Genomic DNA, 26399 nt, shown 5'->3' with positions numbered 1-26399 from the left:
TAAAATTCTGAAAATCATTTTGGTTGTCCTACATTTTACCTGTAACACAAATTTTACTAAAGTAGCTTTTAATGCCTTTTACTTTTTAGTAAGTCCTTGACTATTGTAGAGAGCTACACGTGTTCATTCTTAATCATTAGGAATATTAACTCACTAATCTGCTTTAAACAATAGTAATGAATTCTTCCCTAAATGGAAAGTAGTTCTGTTTCCTTTCTTAGCTATCAACATCACGTTTTTTAATAAATTTATTATCATAAAAACACCATCCAATGAGTTGTTTACTTGCTTGGAACACCTTTACGTTACTATATATTTTCTATCCATTATTAGAGTGATCCAAGTCTGCAGGGACTGCTTTTGGTTTGGAGCTGGTCTAAATGATTGTCTGAGAAGGGGCTACTTGTTGGTGTGCAGCTATGCAGACTATCTGTAAATGAGCAGAGTTTTACACACAGGCTGAAGAGACACACAACAAACCATCCTTATATGATATCTTTAATTAAATTGATATTGGTGAGTTAAAAAACATTAAGTGAGAAGACAGTGAGGGAAATAAAATATTCTATGACTATTTGTAATAAAATGTTTAAAATAAAAAAGAGGAAGAAACATCATTTGGCTTGGTAATTGAAGAGGGAAGACTACTAAGTACTATCTTCCCAGTTGTCGTGCAAGCAAAGACCACAGGAGAATAGTTCTTACATAAGAAGCACAGGGAAAAGAATCATCAAACTTTTTTGTATATTTTTGTTTCTCAAAATTATTTGGGAGAACTTTGCCTAGACAGGGATGAGCAAAAGCAAGACGTAATAAGAAACACTAAAACGGGAGTGTCTGGTATTGAGCATCTTCAAGAATATAGCAAAAGAGAAATTGTTCCATTTGATATTATAATTTGGTGTATAACATGAGCATTTAAAATTCTGATTAAAGTGAGTAAAAATGACCTATTTTTTAAAAAATGTCAAGTAAGAACTTAGGGGATAAAACTCAAAATATATTTACTCTCAGTAGTAACTTGATGCAAGAATATAAATTCTCTTTCTTTGATAAACATGGATATAAAATCTTGCTCTCTGTATTCTAGGTTTTCCTACATTTTCTGAAGAGTAATTTATGTCAGGTCACATCTAAATGACTCAACATTTTGAGCTAAAAGGCTGTTTACACAATATACACATTCTTTACTTACAGAGCAAAATAAGCTTAACACTTTTATATTAAAAACCTGGGATACAGTAGGATTAGTAGCACCATGAAAAATAATTCTTCTCCCAAACTGCAGTTCTTTACTTGGTGTGATTCTTCTCTTAATTGAATTTTTAACGTGCCATTTTAGTTACTGGCAAAATATGTAGTCTTCATCTTATAATCCATGGAGAAAGTCATTCTGGACCCAAAAAGTAAATTCATTTCTGTATTTCTTTCATAGAAAAATAATAGAGACCTTGCTCTGGCACATTGCTGAGGTACATCTGAATCTTCAGGGTTACTAGTTAGCATGTTCTCTTGGTCATATATAATAGCACCATTGGTGGCAGCTGTGGTAAAGTTGGGGAGAGTGAGACATGGCATCCTGGGAATTATATATATAGATGTATATATATATATATCTCACATTTAAAAACATACAAGGAATTCTTCAAAATGTTATGTCCTCTTCATACACACTTGACATCGGCTAATACGTGTCCTCAAGTCTCCTGCTTTCAGCGTTTCTGACTGAGGTTTGCTGAGTGGTAAGAAATGAGATTATCAGATGAGCCTTTTCTGGTATTTCAATTCCATTATTGGTTCAAATTAACACCCAACATTCTCTTGGTATTTAAGTAGCTCTTCTGATGACTTAATGTTTCACTCTTCAGCAAGGGAGTCTATTGCTGTGACTGGTATGGACTGAGAACCATTAGTGGCCCAAGGTATTTTTGTGATTCTTCTCCCCTCACATTATTATCTTTGTCTATTTGTCTCTCCCTCTCATTCTCTTACACACTCTTCTAATAGCCCTAGAATGAAGGGGACCTGGGAAACTTATAATGAATAAATAATAATACCTGATCATAAGGAATACATAATGATAATATGTAACAAAAAAGTCAAGTAATGATAACTTGAAAGAAGCAACATATAAAAATAAATTTAAAAATTTAAAGTGGAAAAAATCCAATAGATACAAGTATCCTGAGGTATATGTATTATTATGAAATCTTACTCATTCAAGCACTTGGCTAAGAGCCTTGAAAACATCCTGGCAAAGGATATCACTGGACTGGGGGACAGAACACAGCTTACCATTTCAACTCCAAGGGTAACCTCAGTCTAGTTGAATAGCTGCCCACTTGTTACTGAGCAGGTCATATAACCTTTTCTTGCTCTGTCTGTTTTTCTGTTTTTATTGAAAGAGTTTACTATCAAGTCACCTCACACTACACGTACCTAACATTAGACAAGTCTGTTTTTCTGACCTGAGTCAGGTATATGAGAAGAACAGGTAAGAATAAATGACAAAGTCCACTAAGTTCTACTATTTGTTGGGTAAAAACCATCCATGAATTTTCTCTCTTCCTTAGCATCTCTGAAGGAAGCTTAGGGCCTAAACTAAACCAAAGTCATAAGTACCTTACCTGAACATGTCTGACACATCTACAGTTGCCAGCCAAAAGCTGTAGGAGTTGGCATAGTAGTTGCAGGTACCCCTCCCATGACATTCAATGAAGGGAGCTGAACGAAACTCTTCTAAGCAGGAACCAGGGGAGGCCAGGGCTTGACCTGAGCCCTCTGCCCCTGCACTCGTGTGCTACAAAAGACAAGGAAAAGTGTGCTGCAATACCTCAGTGGATACCCAAAGATATGTGCTGAGCTTGGCTAAAAATTCAAATCCAGTGAAGAAAGTAGGGCCAAGGTAAGAGAATAATATCCATGCCAAGGGTATGCAACAAAAGCAACAGGCAGATTATGAAAACATTCCAGAAAATGTGTGAGTGGGAACACAGTACTTGAAGAGAAGTGATCTGAGGTTCAAGCTTCTTACTATGCAAATGACAGAGATTCCCCATACTGGGAAGAAATGTAGATACAATGGGAAATCAGCTGTGACAACAAAGACAAGAACAGTGTTTCGTACCATCATGAAGGAATAACCAATCCAGAGAGAATCCCATCCCTGAGGACAACGGGGAATCTGGATAGTCTGACTGTGAACTGCAATCACCACGGCTGGAGCTTCACATACTGCACATCTGGTAAGGGAAAGGGAGAGGGAGCACAGTCTACAGAGTATGTGGGAAACAGCATTTCCTCTTCTTGAGAAACCCTCCTGGTATAGAAGCCCATTAAAGTGTCTTCAATGGTCAGAAAAAGACAAAAATGCACTTTGAGAATTAGTTTTGCATAAGCCCTGTTTTCCAGTACACGTAATATAATTAGAAATGAAAACTGTAAGTTTTCAAGAAACTACAGAACCACTACTACAGCATTCTCATTTTCCATTCTGCCCTAAATTTGTATTCATACAAGCTATAGGCAATGCCATAATTGCTGTAAGAGCTTGGCTTAGTACATTGCACATACTGCTTGTTGTCAAAGTGCCCAAGTGGAGGGTAGACATTTAGTAATGCTGAAACTGTAAGAACAATGTCTGGTAAACTGGAAAAGACAAGAAACAGACATTTTCCCAATCCCCACCCATTACTTTTCATCCAAAGGATATTTATTAACCATTTGGCCATATCTGGAGAAGCAAAACAAATCCAGAATGCTGGGCAGGTACCCAGGGCACTTGGAGATGTGGCTTAAATCTATAAAAGCAAGTATAACAGCAACAAAGTAAACAGAGTTGAGTCTACCCAATTTTAATAAAGATCATGAGGGAGCCCCCTTTTATTCCCAGGGTTGGGACTAACAAAAATCACAAAAAATGAATTCCCAAAGGATTTAGGCAAATCTATTAAAAAGGGTACCATGAATTTGCTAAGAGAGGCTAAACTACTCTTCATATTCAAAGTCAAAGAAACTAGACTTTCCAATGATTCATTCCTTATGGTTCTTGGACCCCCAGATCAATTGGACATGATCAGAATGAAAATGGCATTATCTAATATATCTTGGAGATCAAGTTAAACTAGGGTTCTAATGCGATGAAACAATAGGAAATCTATTAATGGTACCACCTTCCTCTTAGTTACTCATGCTCCAAACCTCAGCTATCACTTCCTCTTTCCCACACTTAGTCAACTGCCAAATACTATCTATTCTATTAATGTGATACATATCCCCCACTGAGAGTTTCAATCTATTCCTACCAGGACTATAGTAATACCTTCAATCTAATTGGTCCCTCTACCTTAAGACTATCTTCTCTATAATCCATGTTGCATACCTATGGTTCTGTAATCTTCTCTGAAATGTAACTCAAAAACTTTTCAGGGCTCCCCATTATATACCAAATAAATTTCAAACTAAAACCTGATGCTGAAAGTTGTCTATCAACTGGGCCCAACCTAACTTTCCAAAGTCTTCTTATGCAATCTTTATGAGCTACATTCCACACACATCAATCTACTACCCACTTCCATGTTCTCTGCCTTTCTCTTATAACTGTCTATATCTCAAGTTCTTCCCATCCTCCAAGGACTAACCAGGTCAAAATGGATTTCTTCCACAGAATCATCTCAGATTTCTCCAGTTGGAGTTAAACATCCCTTTCCCTGTGCTGTCAAAGACACTCTTATTAGATCTATTGTAGCACTTAGCCTTAGCCCAAGCCTAATATATATTAGATTAATAAATATATTAATAAATATATTTGCCTAATGACTAGACTGTGAATTCTTTGTATATTACACTATGTTTACCATGAAGCCTGCTCAAAAGCAGATCCCCAAAAGGCTCTTCTGTTCTACCTAATCTGGGAGGAACATGATTGGATTATTCACACTAGACTTATTTCTGACTGCCTAATCTAACTGGGGATTGGTAAAGTCAAAGCTATACCAATGTCTCACCGACTAATGAATGGCTGGATGCTCTGGCCCTTCAGGGGTTCCATGCTCATTGGCATGGGCTCTGGGGTGGAGAGCCAGTAAGAATAGTCATTTCTTGAAGCAAAGTTGCAAACATTATTAATGTTGCAGAACATGAAAGGCATGGTACTGAAGCGACGAAGGCAGCTGCCAGCTGTGCCTAGAAAGAATTGGGGAGAAAAAGATGAAGGACTACATGATGATACTTTAATTTCTTCTAAAACACTAAAATAACCTTCCAAAGAGAAACTTGCCCACATTTTTAGATGATATATTTTAATTATTCAATTATAAGATATACATTTTCTCATATTTTAACATTTCTAAAATCAGGTTATGTCTTACAATTTATATAGACATTTATTGTGGTGGTTTATTATATATTTCCCAGTACTGTTTTTAAACTGGTGTTACATCTTATAAACAATGCTCTCTTATGGAGAATATGGGGTAATTTTTTGTGGACAAGTGAAAGGCATAGACACTGAGTCCTTATCATATTATATCAGTATTTCCTCTCCAGGTGCCCTCTCTTCTGAGACAACCCCGAGATGTATCTGTGTAGGTCTGCAATCCATTTAAGCCTAGGGACAATTCTAGTACTGACCCATATGCACAGCAACCACAGACAGGTTGGAGGTGAATAATAAAAAGGGAAAAATTTAATAAGAGAGAAAGGAAGGATATGAGGGGAAAAAGAAAAGAAAACGAACTAGAGTCTTTGAATTTCTAAGCTGGAAGAAAAACAGAGCATCTCTACCAGTGACCAGGCCTTTCTCTCACAAAAGAATGAGGAAAAATGACATACCTTGTCACACATTTTTAAGTTGACATTTAAAATTTTTTCATTGGAAGTTTAAATTGATACTGTGCCAGTTATTAAGATACTGGTTATTGTCTATCGGCTCCAAATCCACCCTTCCATACTCTACTTTGTAATACTGGAGACTGGGACTTCGCAAACCACATTTCAGCATTGCCAGCTGTAATATCTAGTGTTTTGTGAATATTTATATTTAAAAACAAATTTTATATCAGTTCTTAATATATATTCAATGTATGATTTGAAACCTAAAAATATGAATTAAAAGCATATAAACTTGGCTTTCACAATTAGAAATTATTCAATGCTCCTTTTGCATTTGGAAATTTTTTCCCCAATTATAGTTCCATTCTGCTTCTTTTATATAGTTTTATCCTAATGTATCTTTTATTGATTATCCTTTATTTCTTGAAACTAAACTTTAAAAACATTTAAAAACTTTCTGTGACCATATGATTTTACATGTTAAATATTTTACTTTGAATTATCATCATGGTTATTATTAATTCATAATTGATCAAAAATATAAATGCTATACATTTTGGTAACTACTAAATGCAAAAAGTAAACTTTTATTTGAGATGCGTTTTTTACTGAGATGGATTAAAGTGAATTGCAGAGCCTCAGTTAATGGACACTTTAACAAAACAATTATTTAGAACTGTCCCTTTGAATCTGTCTCTCTGAGGTTTTCAAACTTCAAGGCAATGCACCATAGTATGATTCTTTTATAAAGTGGGAGGTGGGTGATAGTAACAGGGGATGTGCAAAAACGGGTTATTCAAAGCATATATACAGGCAATTCAATTTTAGGAGAAAGTATGTATGAAAGTTGAGGATCTGAAAATTGATTCTTTTAAAATCACATCTATCTATTTCTTGGATATTCCTCATGTGTTAAAAGGAGTATGCTTATCTCAGACTTAAGATGACTGATAAAATACCAGTAATTCTTAAACTTGGTAGATGGTTAGAATCATTGGGAAGTTTTATACAATAGGTTTGAGATGGGCCTAGGAACCTTTGTAAAAGTTCCAGAGGTTGAAAATCATTGATTTAGTCTAATTTACACATTTTTCAGAAAAAAAAACTGGCTCAGGAGAGGTGAATGACTCAAGGTTATGTGAGAGCAAATGACAAATTAGCGTAATTGAAAAATGGATGGATTTAGAATTGGTAGGTGCTTGATTCAATTCTTATCTCTTTCACTTTCTGAGGTAGCTTTGTAAAGTCACTTAAAAATGTATGTGTGCATGTGTGCAAGTGTATGTATAAAATTAAAGAAAACAATACTTGTTCTATATCTTTCTTGAGCATAGTTGTGGAAATCAAATTGGATAATGGATATGAAAGTGCTTTTTAATTATAAAGTAATTTAAAAATAAAACTAACATTATTGCCTAATTAGGGACAGGTTAGAAATATCCTGGTCTCAGAAAGAAGAGCAAAGGAAAAGGTATACAAAAGGAAGGGCCATAATGATGAGAACAGGGGTGTTTGGTTACATCTGTGCTGTATGGTGCCCACGATGATACAGAAGTCTCCAAATTTTCCAAGAGAAGGTGATTTCATGAACTCTCAATGCCTCCCATATTCTAAAATTATAAGGTTGTACTGGAAAAATGGTTCTTAGAATGTTTTTTTAATTATCCAGACAAAACAGATTAAATACTAAAACTAAAATGAATTTTAGTATTCAATCTGTTTCCTCCACCCTCTTTTTTACACAGCATAATCCTTTCACTAATCCAACACAGACTGTGTATTTGATCAGGTGATTGTTTCTTTAACATCAAAGCTATAGTTGCCTCTATTCATTGCTTAGCCATCAAGATACTTTCAATTTGATCCTTGTATGAGCCCTAGCAGAGACTCTGCAATCCAGGATCATCCTTGGGATCTTGGGTCTTCCTATGACTGAGGCCTAAATTGTACCTGAGTCAGGGCCACTTTGTAGCCTACTTATGATAGCTCTTGTTTGACCAAACATGTGCATTTTGAAAAGCTATAGTGACAGACTGGATAGCAGATCCCATTTTCTCTTTGCATTACATTTTTGAATTTCACGGTACTCAAAGACTTCTAATGGTTCATACTGACTTGATAGGTTAGGGATTTGAAGTTTATAAGCTCGATTATGGTTATAAGTTAGATTCTGACAGTGAAGAGAGAATGGACTAAAAGGAGAATTTTATGTGAGAAAGACTAGAGAAAATTATCTAAAAGAGAAGAGTATTTTCACAATGAAGATTTGTTGATTGTAAAATTAGAAAAAGATGTTAAAAAGGAGGTAAAAGAGGGAAGGAAAAGGAGAAGAATAAAAGAAAATTAGAAGGAGAAGAAAGTTGGGCAAACTCCTACTTCTTTTGCTTCATAACATGATCTCTGACTATTGGCTTCCTCGTAAGAAGATGTGCCTACTCTGGTGGACCAGAGCTGCCTGTCAGGTGTGGCCATATGCCCTGGGAACAGAGCAGAGCAGACCTCGGGAGGTCCCTGTTGCTGGAGAACTGTTCTCACAGAATAACTCAGCTAAAGAGACCTCAGGAGGCCTCGTACCATTCAGACCCCAGAAACTGGGAGCCCAGACTATCTTCTAAAATGTCTTTATGGAGGCAAAGGAGATAGTAATCCCCAAAATAGGCAGCCCCAGGTCAAACAATGGGACCTCAAAATCCAAGTTAAATTTTCAGAAAAAAAGATCTCGGAGATTGGAAGAAGTCTTGAGAGATATCCAGTCCAGCCTCACCCTATCAACCGAACTGTCCACTCCAGTATAGAGAAGACACATATGAACATTAAATGAAGTGTATTATGTATGGAAACATGGTGTTCTGTATAGCTTTAACCTAATCTGATAATATTTTATAAAGCTAAGGTATTTATTTTAGGAACTATAAAGTAGCATAATTAAGCAGTAACTTGACTTTTTTTGCTCTAGAAATCACAATTCTCTTCAGAACTTATCTTTCAACTTGAGGAAGAGCAGAGTCAGAGAAGATGATGTTATATCCTATGAGTTATAAACACTGCTCATTCAAGCAGCTGCTATGATGTAGGAAGCCCAGGGAACACATTTCCTTAATAACTAAGCTAATAAAAGTAAATGTGGCCCTCTTAAAAATGCCTTGTTTTGAGCCAAGAACTGTACCTCACACTAACTAATGCTTTTAGGTTAAATATTATTTATTTAAAACTCATAGTGAATATATTTAGCTGCCCTTGACATGGTCCTCAATTTGGGAGCCCTAAAAGAATAGAGTGATGCACTTTGGCCAAGGCTAATCTAAAACCCAATAGGATTTTCAAAACAACAAAAACAAAATGCACAGTAGAAAATAAGATGCCAATTATCTCACCCAAGTCTTGACCGTGAGCTCTTTTATTTCCTTGTACATACAGGAGAGAAAAGCCTTCATAAATCTGGACAGTTCCCTGTGGGCATTGTGGTGCATCTGTTGTCTGGCTGTGACGTGTGATGAGGAATCCATGGGCAACAGAGGAGGTTCCAGGGGGACCTGGAGGACCTTGCAATCCATCTGGCCCAGGGGGACCATCCAAACCACGGGTACCTATTTCCATTGAATCATCAGTATACATGATTAAGTAAGCTCTGATTCACTATTATGGCTTCTGACAAAACATAATGACCTCATTTGATTAGTTAATTTAGTCAATATTTACAGTGTCTATAAAGGTATTGTCAGATATCATGGATTTGGAGATAAATACAATATTGTCCCTGGCCTCAAAGAGACTGAAATACATATTTTTTCTTCTGGAGTCAGCTGATGACATTAGACACTAAGTAAGTACTGGGTGAGTGGAACAGTAGATGGGAAGAAGTGATGCTTAGTTGGGAATTCTGTATGCTATCTAGTCTATTGCTGAACCAAAACCCCATGACACAATTTCAGCCTGCTGTTTTGTTCATCAATGAGAAAGGAAGGGTGTGGGTGCCATGGGTCTGCCAGCTTCAGTGCTGAAAAACATTTTCCTTTCAATCTGTCTGGGGTGTTATTCTCACACATACCTTTTTGTTTAGAGAATAGGCAGAGCACACTAAAGAAGCCTTTTCAAAATGTCTGTTTTCAACCTACCACTGGTTCCCTTTCTCCATTTAGCCTGTCGATTTGAGCTCACTTAAAAATGCTCTTTATAAACAAGACTTTGGCCACTGTGTGTATAGATTTTCATTTTGGGAAAGTTCACAGCAATGCCCATATGTGATGAAATGATGCTAACTTGTTTCCTCTCTGAAATACAGTTAATGAAATGGCAGGGTGTTGGCCTAGGAAGGCCAAAGGTATCACCACTTTGCCTTGTTGCCACTGATTTTTTTTGCCAATACAAACTCTGTGTTTATATTATATGGAGTTATATTTATAGTCTCTGGCATTGCAATATATATTAAAATATTTTATGATCTTCTATTTCTATTTTGGCAATCTCACTTAATGTACTTTTTACTACAAGTTGATTCAAATTCTTTTTGGAAGTTGCTTGAATACAGATTGGAAATCTAGTATATACCAGATTTGATATTACCAGGAGCACCTATTAAAAGTGACCTAAAAAATCTCCTTATCCATTTGTTATCTCATTATAAAATGCCAATAGCTCTGTGGGGATCACTTAAACTTTGCAATTATAGTTACTGAATTTTATGGGGAAATTACACTAGTGATATTTTCAAATGTGGAAGGATTCAGAATAGTTTCAAGATGGTCATGGGATTTAAATCAACATTCTGAAAATTTTCAGAACAGGTAAATACAGTGAGTACCTGGAAAATTCCCATTTTGAGGAAGAGCAGGGTTTTCCATACTCTAAACACATAAATAAAAACATCCTTTCTATGCTTCTCTTATACTGGCAAATATCCTTATATGTGCCATCCTATTTTTCCACAGAAACAGATTCACTAGCTGGCTGCACTCTCTCAAGAAGAGACTGACAGTTCCATTTGGAGACTATATGTCCAGAGGTCTTGAGACTTAAAGACTAGTACCCACAGCAGTGTTTTACTTGTCTCACCTGGCTGGCCTGGCAGACCTGGGTCTCCTTTGCGCCCACTTGCCCCATCAAAGCCAGGGAGTCCGTTGCGTCCAGGATCTCCTGGAGGGCCAATTGGACCTATGGGAAAAAGAAATAGAATTTTCAAATACGGGTAAAATAATTCCACATCCAGACCAGATCTAGGAGACATAAAGTCCTTGAGTGTCACTGAATTCATAATCTGGTTTTGTCTCTAATCCAGACAAATGACGGAATAGCTCAAGTCCAGGACAAAAGAAACAGACAAAGATTTAGCTTTATTTTTAAACAACCCATTTGCCTCTGTGGAGATTCCCATAGTAAGGCAGTTGTGTTCTCTCTGCCTTCAGAACAAGATAGGATTGCAAGGCCCAACTTTTGTTATCTATCCCACCATAGGTAAGACTGTTACTGCCTGGTACACTTTATTTATGGAAAGACTACCACTCAATGACTTAATAAAATAAAAAGACTGAAATTCATTTTTAGCTTTCAAAGTTGGCTACAAGCATAGAGTCAAATGGCCAGCTAGACAGGATTTAGTTTAAAAATCATGAGGCCTCACAGTGGAGAACTAATGGCCGGCCTACCAAATCAGCCTTCTATCCTTTTGGTGGTTGGGATTGAGAAAGCAGCAGATTTTAAGTGCATATTAATTTCATTACAGAAGTTTAAATAACATTAACCTAGTCATTCGAATTAGAACAGCCAGAGGAGCCAGAAGAAAATGGACTGAGCCTAAAAGAAATTAGGGCATGAACAATTAACATTTTCAAGAAAAAAGGAAATGGGACCTGTGGTGGTATAGTACTACTAGTTGCTCAGACTCTTCTTATCAGAGACAAACTCTGACAAGTGAAAGAACTAGGGAAATATTTTTAAACAGGTAAGGTGTTAAAAGATGATCTGCAAAGGTACCTGGTAAGCCCTGCAGTCCTGGTAGCCCTGGTAGACCTTTTAATCCAGGCTGGCCTGGGACCCCTGGTGGGCCAGCATCTCCTTTGATTATAATACTCTGTCCTGAAGGACCAGGTAATCCAGGGGGACCTATGAGGTAAAACACACAAATTTGAAGGTAAGGCAGATAAAGGTTAGAGGAAATGGATGTCAAAGTGACCTAAGGTCAGAACAAGAATTGTGAAAGAAGCCAAGTTAGATGTATTGGAATGTTGCCATGTCCGACAGAAATATGCTTGGGAAAACTATCATCTCACGTAGAAGACTGAAAAAATAATTTTCTAAGGGTCAATGGAAAAATTGGCATATTCCCCTATTTTCAAGCCTTAAAGCATGACTTGCTACTAGAAAGTCTAACCCGTTACAAATCGTTGAACTCTGGTGTCAGGAGAAGACAATTCTATTTCCTGACAACTCCATTTTGATACTAACATCATTAACAGTTTTTGGGTCTTTTTTGTGCTTGTTAAGGGATCCACCTAATTATTAGTACGGGAATTTAGCAGATGCCCTATTTCACAGTTTACAGGGAACCTCTATAAGTCTCTTGGCAAAAAGAACTATTTTCATATTAAAAAAATACAAACATACCTATGTGACTTGCTCTTGTGATCCGTTCAGTTGAGTATGGGATAGTTAGCATAAAAGCCAATAAAATCTCTATGAAGCATTCTTGTTGGTCCTGCACTATCTTATAAATAAAAGGTCTGATCTTAATATTATATTAATAAAATAGAGACCTTAAGAGATCAGTGGAAGAAGAGTCCTGCCTACTTCTTCTCAGTTGTTGGGGACTGAGACTCTGAAAGTTTGGTTGAAAGGCAGAACACAAACTTTCAAATTCTTCACTGTGTTTAAATATCAGGTATAACTCTCTTGGGAATAGGTCTTACCTGGGGGGCCAATAAGTCCTGGATCTCCCTCGGGGCCAGTTGAACCAGGCATTCCACTGGGTCCTTTCATGCCTGCAAAGAAGGTACATACAATTGCACAGCAAAGCAACAGAGCTACAGCCTTTCCCCAGCTGAATAAGAAAATGAGTATCTTAATCCAAAGGAACTTAACGTAAAAGGAGAACCTCCAAATATCCCTTCAAATACCTGGAAATCCTGGAACACCAGGGAGACCAGTATCTCCTTTCATTCCATTGAGACCTGGTCGGCCAGGATTACCCTGAATAAATAAAATCATTAATTTCAGAAAAAAAGTTGGGGGGAGGTAAGGGAATGAGGGCATAGGTTTTGCATAGTAGTTTACGTCATGGACTCTAGAGTCAAACTTACAGGATTCAAATCCCAGTTTCACCTCTTACTAGCCTGCATGATGTTAAATTGATTATTGACCTCTTTGATCCATAGTTTTCTCTCCTCTAGAATAGAGAAAATAATAGTATCTACTTGACGGGGTTGTTGTGAGGATTAAATGAGCTAGTTCACACTAAGTACTTAGACAAGGGACTGGCATGTAGTGTATGCTCAATAAATGGTAGCTATTATTTTCTTATCACTAACAAAGACACTTCTTTTTTAGTGTAGTCTTGAGGTGGTAAGTGCTTGGATTAGAATCACATGTGCAGAAATGAAGTCTGAAAGACTTAGCAAAAAATATAGTAGGGCCTGTTAATTAATTGAGTTTGAGGGTCAAGAAAACTGTGGGTAGAAGAAGAGTTGAAAATAACTCTAGAATGGACCTAAAAGAAAAATAAATAAAGGACAATGAAGCTCTAATTAGTAGGAATGAAAAAGGAGCAAGCCTGGAGCATCTTATTATACCAAAATGTAAGTAAGTGCTAAAAACGGGGGGAAAAGGGCATGTCAGAAATACATAGGATACAGCTTGAAGAGGCTCCAAAATCTGGCACAATTTAAACAGTAATATGGGTAACGATACATTAAAAATTGTATATCACTGAAAAAATAGTATTATGAGTCTGTACTGATAACAAATAGACAATAAATGGAAGAGAAGGGAGGCTCTTGCTTAAAGTAGGGCTGACTGGTGTGTGTAGGGGTAGTGCTAGAGTTGGAAAACCATCATTTGCCACTATTCCAGTATTGGTAGGTTGAAGCTAAAATCAAAAGTAGAACATATCTAGGAGAGGCTCAAGATAGCGGCATGAGTAGGGTGGCAGAAATCTCCTCCCAAAACCATACGTATTTTTAAAATATAGCAAATACAACTATTCTTAAAAGAGAGATTAGAAGATACAGTACAGCAGCTAGACTACATCTACATCTGTGAGAACTCAGCATCTCACGAAGGGGGTAAGATACAAATCCATGACTCAGCAGGACCTAAGCACTCCCCCAACCCCAGATCACCAGCAGGAGGAAGAGAATCAGAGTGGGGAGGGAGTGGAAGCACAGGACTGCTAAATGACCAGCCCTAGTAATCTCCACCAGGAGCACAGACACACATCGCATGGTGTACTGGATATTATTAGAGAAATGGAAAAGTAAAATCCGAGATGGAGACTGCAAGCAGGTCCCCACAGTCAGCTCCCCTGGGACAAAAGAAAAGCCAGTGCTTTAAAAGTTTTAAATGACAAGGGTTTAACAGGTGGAAAAAATCATTCCAGCACACTCAGCCCAGCAGGCCGTCAAAACTTAAGGAAATTCAGGCACCCTAACCCCCTGGGTAGCAACACAGCTCTGAAGCCCCTCACGGTGATAAGCAACCTGCCGCTCATTCCCCTCTACCAGCAATGCAAGCAAACCAGCTGACCCACCACTGCTGTGGAGCAGCCAGGGAGCAGCCTCGCCCACAGCAACCACACAGAGTCTTCTCCCAGCATTCCGCTACCCAGGAAAGACCCAGAAGCTGCCCTCACGTGCAGCTACATGGCATAGGCAGAGGAAGCTGGGGCAAGGTCCAGAAGACACGATGGGGAACCATTCTCACAGGAGAACATACCTGGCATGTCAGCGAACCCCCACAGCACCCTAGGCCATTGTGAGGGCTGCCCCACCCACAGTATAGCAGAATATTAACCCAGAGACTGCTCCCAGTGTGTGGGTGACTGGCACAGGCAGCAGAGAAGGGCAAGGTGACCAGCAAGCAGGAAGGGATTTTGTTCTCCCAGCTGACACATGTGACACCTGCCAGCAATCACTTCTATTGCCATGAAAAGCCAGAAGAACCTGGTCCAGTCAAAAATCACTCAAACAACCCAAGAGAGAGGGCCTGGTGAGATAGATATAACCAATCTTCCTGAAAAATAATTAAAAATAAAAGTCATAACCATGCTGATGGACCTGCAAAGAAATATGCAAGAGCTAAGAGATGAAGTCTAGAGGGAGATAACATAAATGAAACAATCAATAGAAGCACTAAAGAGTGGACTAGAAGAGGTGCAAGAGACTGTTAATGGAATAGAAATCAGAGAACAGGAGTACAGAGAAGTTGAGGCAGAGAGAGATAAAAGGATATCTAGGAATGAAAGAATATTAAGAGAACTGTGTGACCAATCCAAATGGAACAATATTTGCATAATAGGGGTACCAGAAGAAGAAGAAGAGAGAAAAAGGGGTTGAAAGTGTCACTGAAGAAATAATTGCTGAAAATTTTCCCAAGCTAGGGAAGGAAATAGTCTGTAAGACCATGGAAGCCCACAGATCTCCCAACACAAGAGACCCAAGAAGGACAACAGCAAGACATATAATAATTAAAATGGCAAAGATCAATGACAAGGACAGGGTGCTAAAGGCAGCCAGAGAGAGAAAAAAGATCACCTACAAAGGAAAACATCAGGCTATCATCAGACTTCTCAACAGAAACATTACAGGCCAGAAGAGAATGGCATGATATATTTATTGCAATGAAACAGAAGGGCCTTGAACCAAGAATACCGTATCCAGCAAGATTGTCATTTAAATTTAAGGAGGGATTAAACAATTTCCAGATAAGCAAAAGTTGCAGGAATTTGCCTCCCACAAACAACCTCTACAGGGTATTTTAAAGGGACTGCTCTAGATGGAAGTACTCCTAAAGCTAAATAGATGTCATCAGAGAAAATAAAATCACAGCAAAGAAAGCAGACCAACCAAATACTAACTAAAGACAAAATAAAATCAGCTATCCACAAAAGCATTCAAAGGAAATACGAAAGAGTACAGAATAAAACACCTAACATATACAGAGTGCGGGAGGAAGAATAAGAAGGGAGTGAAATAAAGAATCATCAGACTGTGTTTATAATAGAGTAATAAGTGAGTTAAAGTTAGACAGCTAGATAGTAAAAATGATACCCTTGAACATTTGGTAAGCATGAATCCAAAGCCTGCAATGGCAATACATATCTATCGATAATCACCCTTAATGTAAATGGACTGAATGCACCACTCAAAGGACACAGAGTAATAGAATGGATAAAAAAAACAAGACCCATTTATATGCTGCTTACAAGAGACTCACCTCAAACCCAAAGACATACACAGACTAAAAGTGAAGGGATGGAAAGATATTTCATGCAAACAATAGGAGAAAAAAGCAGGTGTTGCAGTACTTGTATCAGACAAAATAGACTTCAAAACAAAGAGAGTAACAAGAGATAAAGAAGGACATTATATAATGATAAAGGGGTCAATCCAACAAGAGGATATAACCATTATAAATATCTATACAACCAACACAGGAGCACCTACATATGTGAAACAAATACTAACAGAATTAAAGGAGGAAATAGAAGGCAATGCATTCACTTTAGGAGATTTCAACACACCACTCACTCCAAAGGACAGATCCAACACACAGAAAATAAGTAAGGACACAGAGGCACTGAACAACACACTAGAACAGATGGACCTAACAGACACCTACAGAACTCTATAGAACTCTACACCAGCAGGATACACATTCTTCTCAAGTGCAATTGGAACATTTTCTAGAATAGACCATATACCCTACCACAAAAAGAGCCTCAGTAAATTCAAAAAGACTGAAATTCTACCAACCAACTTCTCAGATCACAAAGGTATAAAACTAGAAATAAATTGTACAAAGAAAACAAAAAGGTTCATAAACACATGGAAGCTTAACAACATGCTCCTAAATAATCAATGGATCAATGACCAAATTAAAACTGAGATCAGCAATATATGGAGACAAATGACAACAACAGTACAATGCCCCAACTTCTGTGGGAAGCGGTGAAGGCAGTTCTAAGAGGAAAGCAGATAGCAATCCAGGCCTATGGAAAGAAGGAAGAACAATCCCAAACGAAGTCTGAAGTCACAATTATTGAAACTGGAAAAAGAACAAATGAGGTCCAAAGTCAGCAGAAGGAGGGACATAATAAAGATCAGAGAAGAAATAAATAAAATTGAGAAGAATAAAACAATAGAAAAAAATTAATGAAACCAAGAGCGTGTTCTTTGAGAAAATGAACAAAATATGTAAACCCCTAGCCGGACTAATTAAGAGAAAAAGAGAATCTACACACATCAACAGAATCAGAAATGAGAAAGGAAAAACCACGATGGACACTGCAGAAATACAAAGAATTCTTAGAGAATACTATAAAAATCCATATGCTAACAAGCTGGATAAACTAGAAGAAATGGACATCTTTCTAGAAAAATACAACCTTCCAAGACTGACCAAGGAAGAAACAGAAAATCTAAGCAGACCAATTACCAGCAACAGAATTGAATCGGTAATCAAAAACCTGCCAAAGAACAAAACCACTGGGTCAGATGGATTTACCGCTGAATTTTATCAGACATATAGAGAAGACCTAATACCTGTTCTCCTTAAAGTTTTCCAAAATATCGAAGAGGAGGGAATACTTTCAAACTCATTCTATGAAGCCAGCATCACTCTAATACCAAAACCAGTCAAGACTCCACCAAAAAAGAAAATTACAGACCAATATCTCTGATAAACATAGATGCAAAAATACTCAACAAAATATTAGCAAACCGAATTCAAAAATACATTAAGAGGACCATATACCATGATCAAGTGGGATTCATCTCAGGGATGCAAGGATGTTACAACATTCGAAAATCCATCAACATCATTCACCACATCAACAAAAAGAAGGACAAAAACCACACGATCATCTTCATACATGCTGAAAAAGCTTTTGACAAAATTCAACATCCATTAATGATAAAACCTCTCAACAAAATGGGTATAGAGGACATGTACCTCAAAAAAATAAAGGCCATATATGACAAACCCACAGCCAACATCATACTTAACAGCAAGAAGGTGAAATCTTTTCACCTAAGATCAGGAACAAGAAAGGGATGCCCACTCTCCCTACTTCTATTCAACATAGTACTGGAGGTCCTAGTCACAGCAATCAGACAAAAAAATGAAATACAAGGCATCCAAGTTGGTAAAGAAGAAGTTAAACTGTCACTATTTGCAGATGACATGATATTGTACATAAAAAACCCTAAAGATTCCACTCCAAAACTATTAGACCTAATATCTGAATTCAGCAAAGTAGCAGGGTACAAAATTAATACACAGAAATCTGTTGCTTTCTTACACACTAATGATGAACTAGCAGAAAGAGAAATCAGGAAAACAATTCTATTCACAATTGCATCAAAAAGAATAAAATACTTAGGAATAAACCTAACCAAGGAAGTGAAAGACCTATACCCTGAAAACTACAAGACACTCTTAAGAGAAATTAAAGAGGACACTAATAAATGTAAACTCATCCCATGCTCTTGGCTAGGAAGAATTAATATCGTCAAAATGGCCATCCTGCCTAAAGCAATCTACAGATTCAATGCAATCCCTATCAAAATACCAACAGCATTCCTCAACGAACTGGAACAAATAGTTCTAAAATTCATATGGAACCACAAAATATCCCAAATATCCAGAGCAATCCTGAGAAGGAAGAATAAAGCAGGGGGGGATCTTGCTTCTCAACTTTAAGCTCTACTATGAAGCCACAGTAATCAAGACAATTTGGTCCTGGCACAAGAATAGACCCATAGACCAGTGGAACAGAATAGAGAGTCCAGATAATAACCCAAGCATATACGGTCAATTAATATATGATAAAGGAGCCATGGGTATACAATGGGGAAATGACAGCCTCTTCAACAGCTGGTGTTGGCAAAACTGGACAGCTACATGTAAGAGAATGAAACTGGATCATTGTTTAACCCCATACACAAAACTAAATTCAAAATGGATCAAAGACCTGAATGTAAGTCATGAAACCATAAAACTCTTAGAAAAAAACACAGGCAAAAATCTCTTGGACATAAACATGAGCAACTTCTTCATGAACATATCTCCCTGGGCTAGGGAAACAAAAGCAAAAATGAACAAATGGGACTATATCAAGCTGAAAAGCTTCTGTACAGCAAAGGACACCATCAGCAGAACAGAAAGGCATCCTGCAGTATGGGTGAATATATTCATAAATGTCACATCTGATAAAGGTTTGACATCCAAAATATATAAAGAGCTCATGCACCTCAACAAACAAAAAGCAAATAATCCAATTAAAAAATGGGCAGAGGAGCTGAATAGACAGTTCTCTAAAGAAGAAATCCAGATGGCCAACAGGCACATGGAAAGATGCTCCATATCGCTAATCATCAGAGAAATGCAAATTAAAACCACAATGAGATATCACCTCACACTAGTTAGGATGGCCAACATCCAAAAGACTAACCAACAAATGTTGGCAAGGAGGCGGAGAAAGAGGAACCCTCCTTCACTGCTGGTGGGAATGTAAATTAGTTCAACCATTGTGGAAAGCAGTATGGAGGTTCCTCAAAAAACTAAAAATAGAAATATCATTTGACCTGGGAATTATACTCCTAGGAATTTACCCTAAGAATGCAGCAGCCCAGTTTGAAAAAGACAGATGCACCCCTATGTTTATTGCAGCACTATTTACAATAGCCAAGTAATGGAAGAACCTAAATGTCCATCAGTAGATGAATGGATAAAGATGTGGTACATATACACAGTGGAGTATTATTCACCCGTAAGAAGAAAACAAATCCTACCATTTGCTACAACATGGATGGAGCTAGAGAGTATTATGCTCAGTGAAATAAGCCAGGTGTAGAAAGACAGGTATCAAATGATTTCACTCATCTGTGGAGTATAAGAACAAAACAAAAACTGAAGGAACAAAACAGGAGCAGACTCATAGAACCCAAGAGTGGACTAACAGTTACCAAGGGAAAGGGACTGGGGAGTATGGGTAGGAAGGGAGGGATAAGGGTGTAAAAGGGGCATTACGATTAGCATACATAATGTAGTGGTGGTAGGGCACAGGGAAGTCGGTACAACACAGAGAAGACACAGTGATTCTATATCATCTTACTATGCTGATGGACAGTGACTGTAATGGGGTATGCGGTGGGGACTTGATAATGGTGGGAGTCTAGTAACCATAATATTGCTCATGTAATTGTAGATTACTGTTACGAAAATTTTAAAAAAAAGTAGAACATGTCTTAGGAGAACTTTTGATAAGGAACAGTATATTTGCATGATTTTAATGTGTGCCTTCCTGTAGTTTTGCTTATTATTTACAAGAGGAAAAGCAGGAATCATAAAGTGGAGAAACCTGATGACAACTTGATGGGGTGATTAAAATTAAGATCACCAATGAGAGGCAGATGAACATCATGGGCCTCCATACATGATGAAGGATACAACATCACTCATGTAGTATTCCAGCTGGGCATGTACAACCTGAATGTAATTATAAGGAAAGAGCAGACAAAACAAGGAACATTCTATATTTTAAAAAATAGGAAGAGGTTATATTTCTTCAAAAATATCAAAGTAATGAAAGAAAAAAGAGGTCTAGAAAATGTTCAGATTAAGGTAGAATAAAGAAATATAACATTTAAATACAATGCATGATTTGGTCTGGATCCTATACTGGAAACTATGCTATAAAGGATATTACTAGGTCAGCTGACACAATTGGAATATGTAAACTAGAAATCAAAGTTTATATGGATGTTGAATTTCCTGAAGTTGATAAATGTATTGTGATTATATGAAAGAACATCTCTAATCTTAGGGAACCTTATGCACTGAAGTAGTTAGTGGTAAAGGGACATGATAGATGCAACTCAGTCTCAAATGTTTCAGAAAGGAAAACATGTAACTATACATACATATACATGCATACACATACATACAGAGAGCAAACACAGGCAAAACATTAAACAATTGGTCATCTGCATAAAGGATACATGGGAGGTTTTTCACCATTCTTATAATTTTTCTGTAAGTTTAAACTTATTTCCAAAAAAAAATTACAAAAGGGACAAATGAAAGACATAACTTTCAAAGACAAAAACGAATAGAACTTGACATACTAGATTTAAAAAGTGTTGGTATCAGGCAGTTGTCTTGAATCAGGAATAGTGATTCAACTGTAAGTACATGGGAAATGAATGAGGTAGAGAATGAATAAAGAGAGGACTGAAATTTTACATCTCTATGTCTAAGAGAATTGTGATGACATGGGAAACAAAGGTTAGTTATGGGAAAGCTTTAAAAATGGTTTCTTTATTGTTTTTTTCTCTCAGAGCACAGACAGCACAGACTTTGTTGGCTCCCAAATCTAACAACAATTCTGAATGAATGGAGAAAGCTTTGAGGATTCATAAAGAAGCATGTAACTTTCTGGGGCACTCAAACCAAAGTGGAAAATACATGAATATAGACCCAGGGATATGCTATTACTCTCATTTTACAGTGAAGACAAAAACCCAAAGCATCTATCTGCCTTCCTCATGGACACAAAGCAGACATGTGCAGCAAAACTGAAATATGACCCTAACGCTAATTTCTATGTCTAAAATATCCCTTTTTACCGTAATTACTTCCCTGTGGTATATATGCTCTGATACATGTCTCCTTTTATAAATTTGCTTTCACTGAAATGAGACTTTCTCAAATCATTTTAAATACTGTATGTACCAAATACTTCAGGTAAAGTATCTTTTGAGGAAACCTTTAATTATAAGGTAGCAAAGTCCTTTTAGTTGCAAGAGAGGGAGCTTGCCTTTTTGTTTCTCTGTAATTCACCAGTGAGCCATGAATGGAGCCCTGACCAGTAAATGCTAATTAAAATAATACAGCTTAGAATTCTCATTTTGAATGCAAACACCCACACCTCTTTCTCATCAAGTATCTACTCCCCTTTTCTACCTGAAGTCCTGGTGGTCCTTGATCTCCTTTCAAACCAGGCAAACCAGGTTGCCCAGGTTGGCCCGGGTTTCCTCTCTCTCCTTTAATACCTCCATTTCCAGGCAGACCCCGAGGACCTTCTTGACCTGGTAGACCTTGATAATGCATAACAAATGACCTTATTTCAGTATAGCATAAGAATAGAATAAAAGTCAGGCTTTTAAAATATCAGTCATCTAAATCCTCCTTAGTTTGCTGAATAAAATCCAGACTACATTAAAACATATAGATTATACTGATTCTCTAATGTAAATTAGGCTGGGTTCTTTTTGTTATTAACACTGGTTTGCAGACCCTTTTAGTGTGCATTTTATTATATATTAAATCCAATAGACTCATATCTAAAGAAAGGACTTGGGACAATTAGAAAGATTGCTTCTGCAATCCCTAAGTGCTTGACCAGTGAAACAAAACAGACACCACAGGGCACTGTTCTCAAACTGGGACAGGCATCAGAATCTCCAAGAGGGTTTGTTAAAACAGATTCCTGGGACCATCCCCAGAGTCTGGGATTCAGTAAGGCTGGGGAGGGCCCTAAGAATTTGCATTTTAGCAAGTACTCTGAAAATAAACAAGTTCTCTGTAGCTAAATCTGCCTGTTCCCCACCACACTTTAGGAATCACTGTTGTAGGGCAATCAGGGATTCCAGTCATTTGTCTCATTGTGATTAAAATCAATTGCTTTATTTGTAAGTACTTTCATTCAGCTTTTATTACTATGCAATTAATACAATCATTTAAGCAAACTAACTGTTTAATTTCATTTTAGCGACATTCTCAGTTCATGGGAATATTTTCAAGTGTCAGAAATTTATTGATACAATATAGTACTTTTGAATTTACTTTAAAAATGTTTTCATATTACACATTTTAAATATTTCTGAAGAAAAAGAATTCTGCATGTATCTTGTGAATAAATAATTTAAGATGGTAGTTTGCTAAACTCTTTTCTTTGTACTATGTTTTTACCTTTTCTTTCTAAATTAAGATATTGGGTCCATTAAACAACCAAGGAGATCTTATCAATGGCCACATCTTTTGTCACTAGGTGGGAAATGGCTGTTGCTTGCCAGTACTAAGCAGTGGCTGAGGATGAGACTAACTCATCCTGCCTTACGAAAATAATTATGAAGCCCTATATAACAAACAGCCAAAAGTTGGCACTTATACCTTCTCTCCTCTGGTAATCTTCCTTTTACTTTGGTGTCAACAAAAAAGGAAGATATGTAAGGATTACTTTTCAAGGAAATATCATAGGTATGAATTTAGAATACTGAGTTCATGCTTATGTATGGACAAAGGGTCATCTTTTTGATCTGAGATAAAAGTCAGACTTTAAATCCCTTTCCAATATGTTTAAGAACCAGAATCAATGGCTACACACTAACCAGGCAGCAAGGCGTAAGGATTAAGAATGCTGGCCTCTGGAGGTGGAAGGCTGAGTTGGAATCTCAGTTCCATTAATTGTTAGCTGTTTGACCTTAGCAAGTTTATTAATCTCCTTGGCCTCAATTTCCTCTTCTTTAAAAATGGAAACACTTAATAGTAACCTACTTTATCAGGTTGTTCCAAGGATTAAAAAATTATGTATAAATTACTTAAGACAGTGCCTGGCACATAGTAAGAATCATGTAAGAGGTTTTTAAAAATTATTATTATTACTATTGTTACCTTCATTACTAGTAGACTGAAAGTAAGAACATATCTTTAAAATATTAGCCTGTTTTAAATCTTTCAGCTACTTCTATGCGATTTCATATTATGACATTACTCTATCTGGCGTATGAAAAAGAGGAAGCAGGTCCACAACAGTAGAACAATTGATTTATCTTTAAATAGTTTAAATCATATAGTCACCCTAGCCCCAAACCAGACAAACATACTCAGAAACTCCCTTCCTAATCATAAAGAAAGGGTGGGGAGTACTTTGCACTTGAACAAACAAAAAAACAACTGCTAAAATCAAACCTCCAAGATAGGGTTTTCTAAGTAAAAATGTTAGTGCCATCCATAATGAATATTTTGGACTAGAAATCAGGCAGCAAAACAGTTTATTAAGAGAAAAATAAACTATCTGTGAATGAGCCTAACAATGACAAAATAATATTAAGATGGGGAAAAAAAGGAATCTTTTATGACTCTCTTCCCCAGTCTGAAAAGTAATCAGAACATTGTTATCATTTGAAAAAAAAAAAGTAGGCATCTTATAAGCATTGCTCTTTTTTGTAATTAGAAAAGAATTTTGGGAAATTTACATGTTATTAATTCAGACTTGATGCTCAAGTCCCTCAAATTTAAATTAATGATTTGATAATGATATAATGGATATGTAAGTATTATTTTTAACAGTAATTTATAGTTACCCTCTTCCATTACTGAAAATAGCCATGAAAAACACAAATCACACAACAAAAATTCAAGAAAATAAAATCAATATGCAGAGGTTACAAATGGGCCAGGTGCTTGCCTAAATATCTTACTGCAGTTTCAAAAAATAAAAATAAGTATATTTCCATTTAAAATTCAACATTTCTTTATGTATGGATTACCTATTATAAATAATTGAAACCACAAAGACCTAATGTCATTTCAAACTTGATTATAAACAAGTCACAGTACATTCACCAAAATGTTAAATACCAGAGCAGATAGTATTTGAGGATAACAACACTCTTCAATGACTTCTGAATTACAGCAAAAAAGGTGCATATCTCTTATCACAAATACAAAGAATTTTAAAAAATTAAAGAATTGACTAGTGAAGAGTCTAACCTTGAAAACCTGGGAAGATCAGAGTTCACCAAAGCCCAAAGATCGATGTTAGCAGTATCAGACATCACACAGTACAAAATAAGATTATGAGTTAGAAGTGGTTCATATTATAGCATAAATTAAACAATAATCCTCTTTGCCAGCATTTCTTATACCTACAGCACAATCAGTATGCAAACAGAACTATACAGCAGTAAAGAGAGCCAAACATTTTCAAACAGAGTTTATTCTAAGAAATAAGCTGCTAGTTTTCACTAATCCAAAAAATGGAAAACTCTATGTTAACACTGCTACTGTGGCTTTCTAAAAGTTAGCTTCTCAAACATTGAAGTTGGCACGGTAGTACCATTTCACCGATAGCCTCCCATTCCTTTCACAAAGGGATAATTTTGGATAAATGTTCAAGTTTTTCTTGGCCTCTGCCATCCATCAATAAAAATGAGGTGCAAATTTCTTGATATGTTGAGACTGCCCAAAGGAGATAGTTACCTTTAAAATCCTCAGATAAAAATACAAAGATCTTAGAAGACTAAACAGAGAAATTAAAACATGAGTATACAATGGCCATTACCAACTATACTTCTATTTGTTGTCTTTGAAAATCATTCCATGAAATCACAGATTTTTTTCATACTTCATCAAGAGGCTTTCTTCTGTGCACTATTACTTGTAATACGTTACTCAAAAAGAAAAAGCCAATATATATTTGTTCACCATTGAACTTGAAAATAAGGGTCAAATTTTCCAAAGTTGTGAAGACCATCAGTGAAAGGATGCTTTAAAATATTTTGGCATGCAATATCCCACCCCAAAGCACAGAATATATCACATTTACTTTATTATTATTCAATACACATATTAAATCAGGCTATTAACTATTAAAAGAAGTATCATTAAATAAAAAGATAAAAAGCCTACAAATAGGACAACTCTTGGTTAATGCTAATTGACTATGAACACAACTTCCTTTTCTTACAAGTCTTGCTATGATTTATAAACACTGAGGTTAGCAGAGACAATAAATTGTGCTAGAGCACTGAATCCTAGGAATTAGAAAACTCAGAATCTATTCTTGGCTCTATTACTCACATCTATGGGATTTGGAGCAAATCAGTCTCTCTGAGCCTGTTTTCTTACCCACATAATGGGAACAGCACTATCTACTCTAACCTTCAGAGAGTTGGTTTAAAGATCAAAACCAATTTTTAAAATACTGACCCGATACATGCCATGTACAAGGTGCTACAAGGAACACAAAGATTAGCTACACCCAAACTCTGCCTCCAGGGAGCTTACAATAAAAGGACATTATATGATGTAAGTGGTGGCATGTCAAATAAATATGAAACAATTATCACTACTGGCTAGTAATGAAACTCTTAAAACGTTTAATAATTTGAAATTTAGAAGGCTGAAAATTGGCTTCTGTTTGTTTAAGTGTTTTTTAAATCAACTACAGCAAACTGACTCGAGACATCACTTTGAGCCGTTTGGCTACACAACTAGTTAAAGAAATTAGAATTCCTACTGAGATAATTCAGAGTTTGAGTAAAGACATTTTATATAAATGTTTGATATAAAAG

At 36.6% G+C, this 26399-nt stretch overlaps 1 protein-coding gene across 2 annotated transcripts in view; it reads right to left on the bottom strand.

Moving 5' to 3' along the window:
- Positions 1-482: 482 nt before the first annotated feature.
- COL4A5 (collagen type IV alpha 5 chain) overlaps positions 483-26399 on the bottom strand; it is a 220644-nt gene continuing 194727 nt past the window's right edge. For both annotated transcript variants that reach the window (XM_073227300.1, XM_017674621.3), the window contains 10 exons: positions 22006-22139; positions 12942-13014; positions 12735-12806; positions 11803-11931; positions 10885-10983; positions 9207-9419; positions 5007-5184; positions 3128-3242; positions 2628-2800; positions 483-1735 (listed from right to left, as the gene is read on the bottom strand). In XM_073227300.1, coding sequence (XP_073083401.1) covers positions 1654-1735; positions 2628-2800; positions 3128-3242; positions 5007-5184; positions 9207-9419; positions 10885-10983; positions 11803-11931; positions 12735-12806; positions 12942-13014; positions 22006-22139 — 1268 coding nt within the window. In that variant the 3' untranslated portion in view covers positions 483-1653. The remainder of the gene's footprint in view (positions 1736-2627; positions 2801-3127; positions 3243-5006; positions 5185-9206; positions 9420-10884; positions 10984-11802; positions 11932-12734; positions 12807-12941; positions 13015-22005; positions 22140-26399) is intronic.

The sequence above is a fragment of the Manis javanica genome, chromosome X (assembly GCF_040802235.1).
Source record: "Manis javanica isolate MJ-LG chromosome X, MJ_LKY, whole genome shotgun sequence".
Classification (NCBI taxonomy): Eukaryota; Metazoa; Chordata; class Mammalia; order Pholidota; family Manidae; genus Manis; species Manis javanica.
This window is presented reverse-complemented; position numbering and strand designations above follow the sequence as displayed.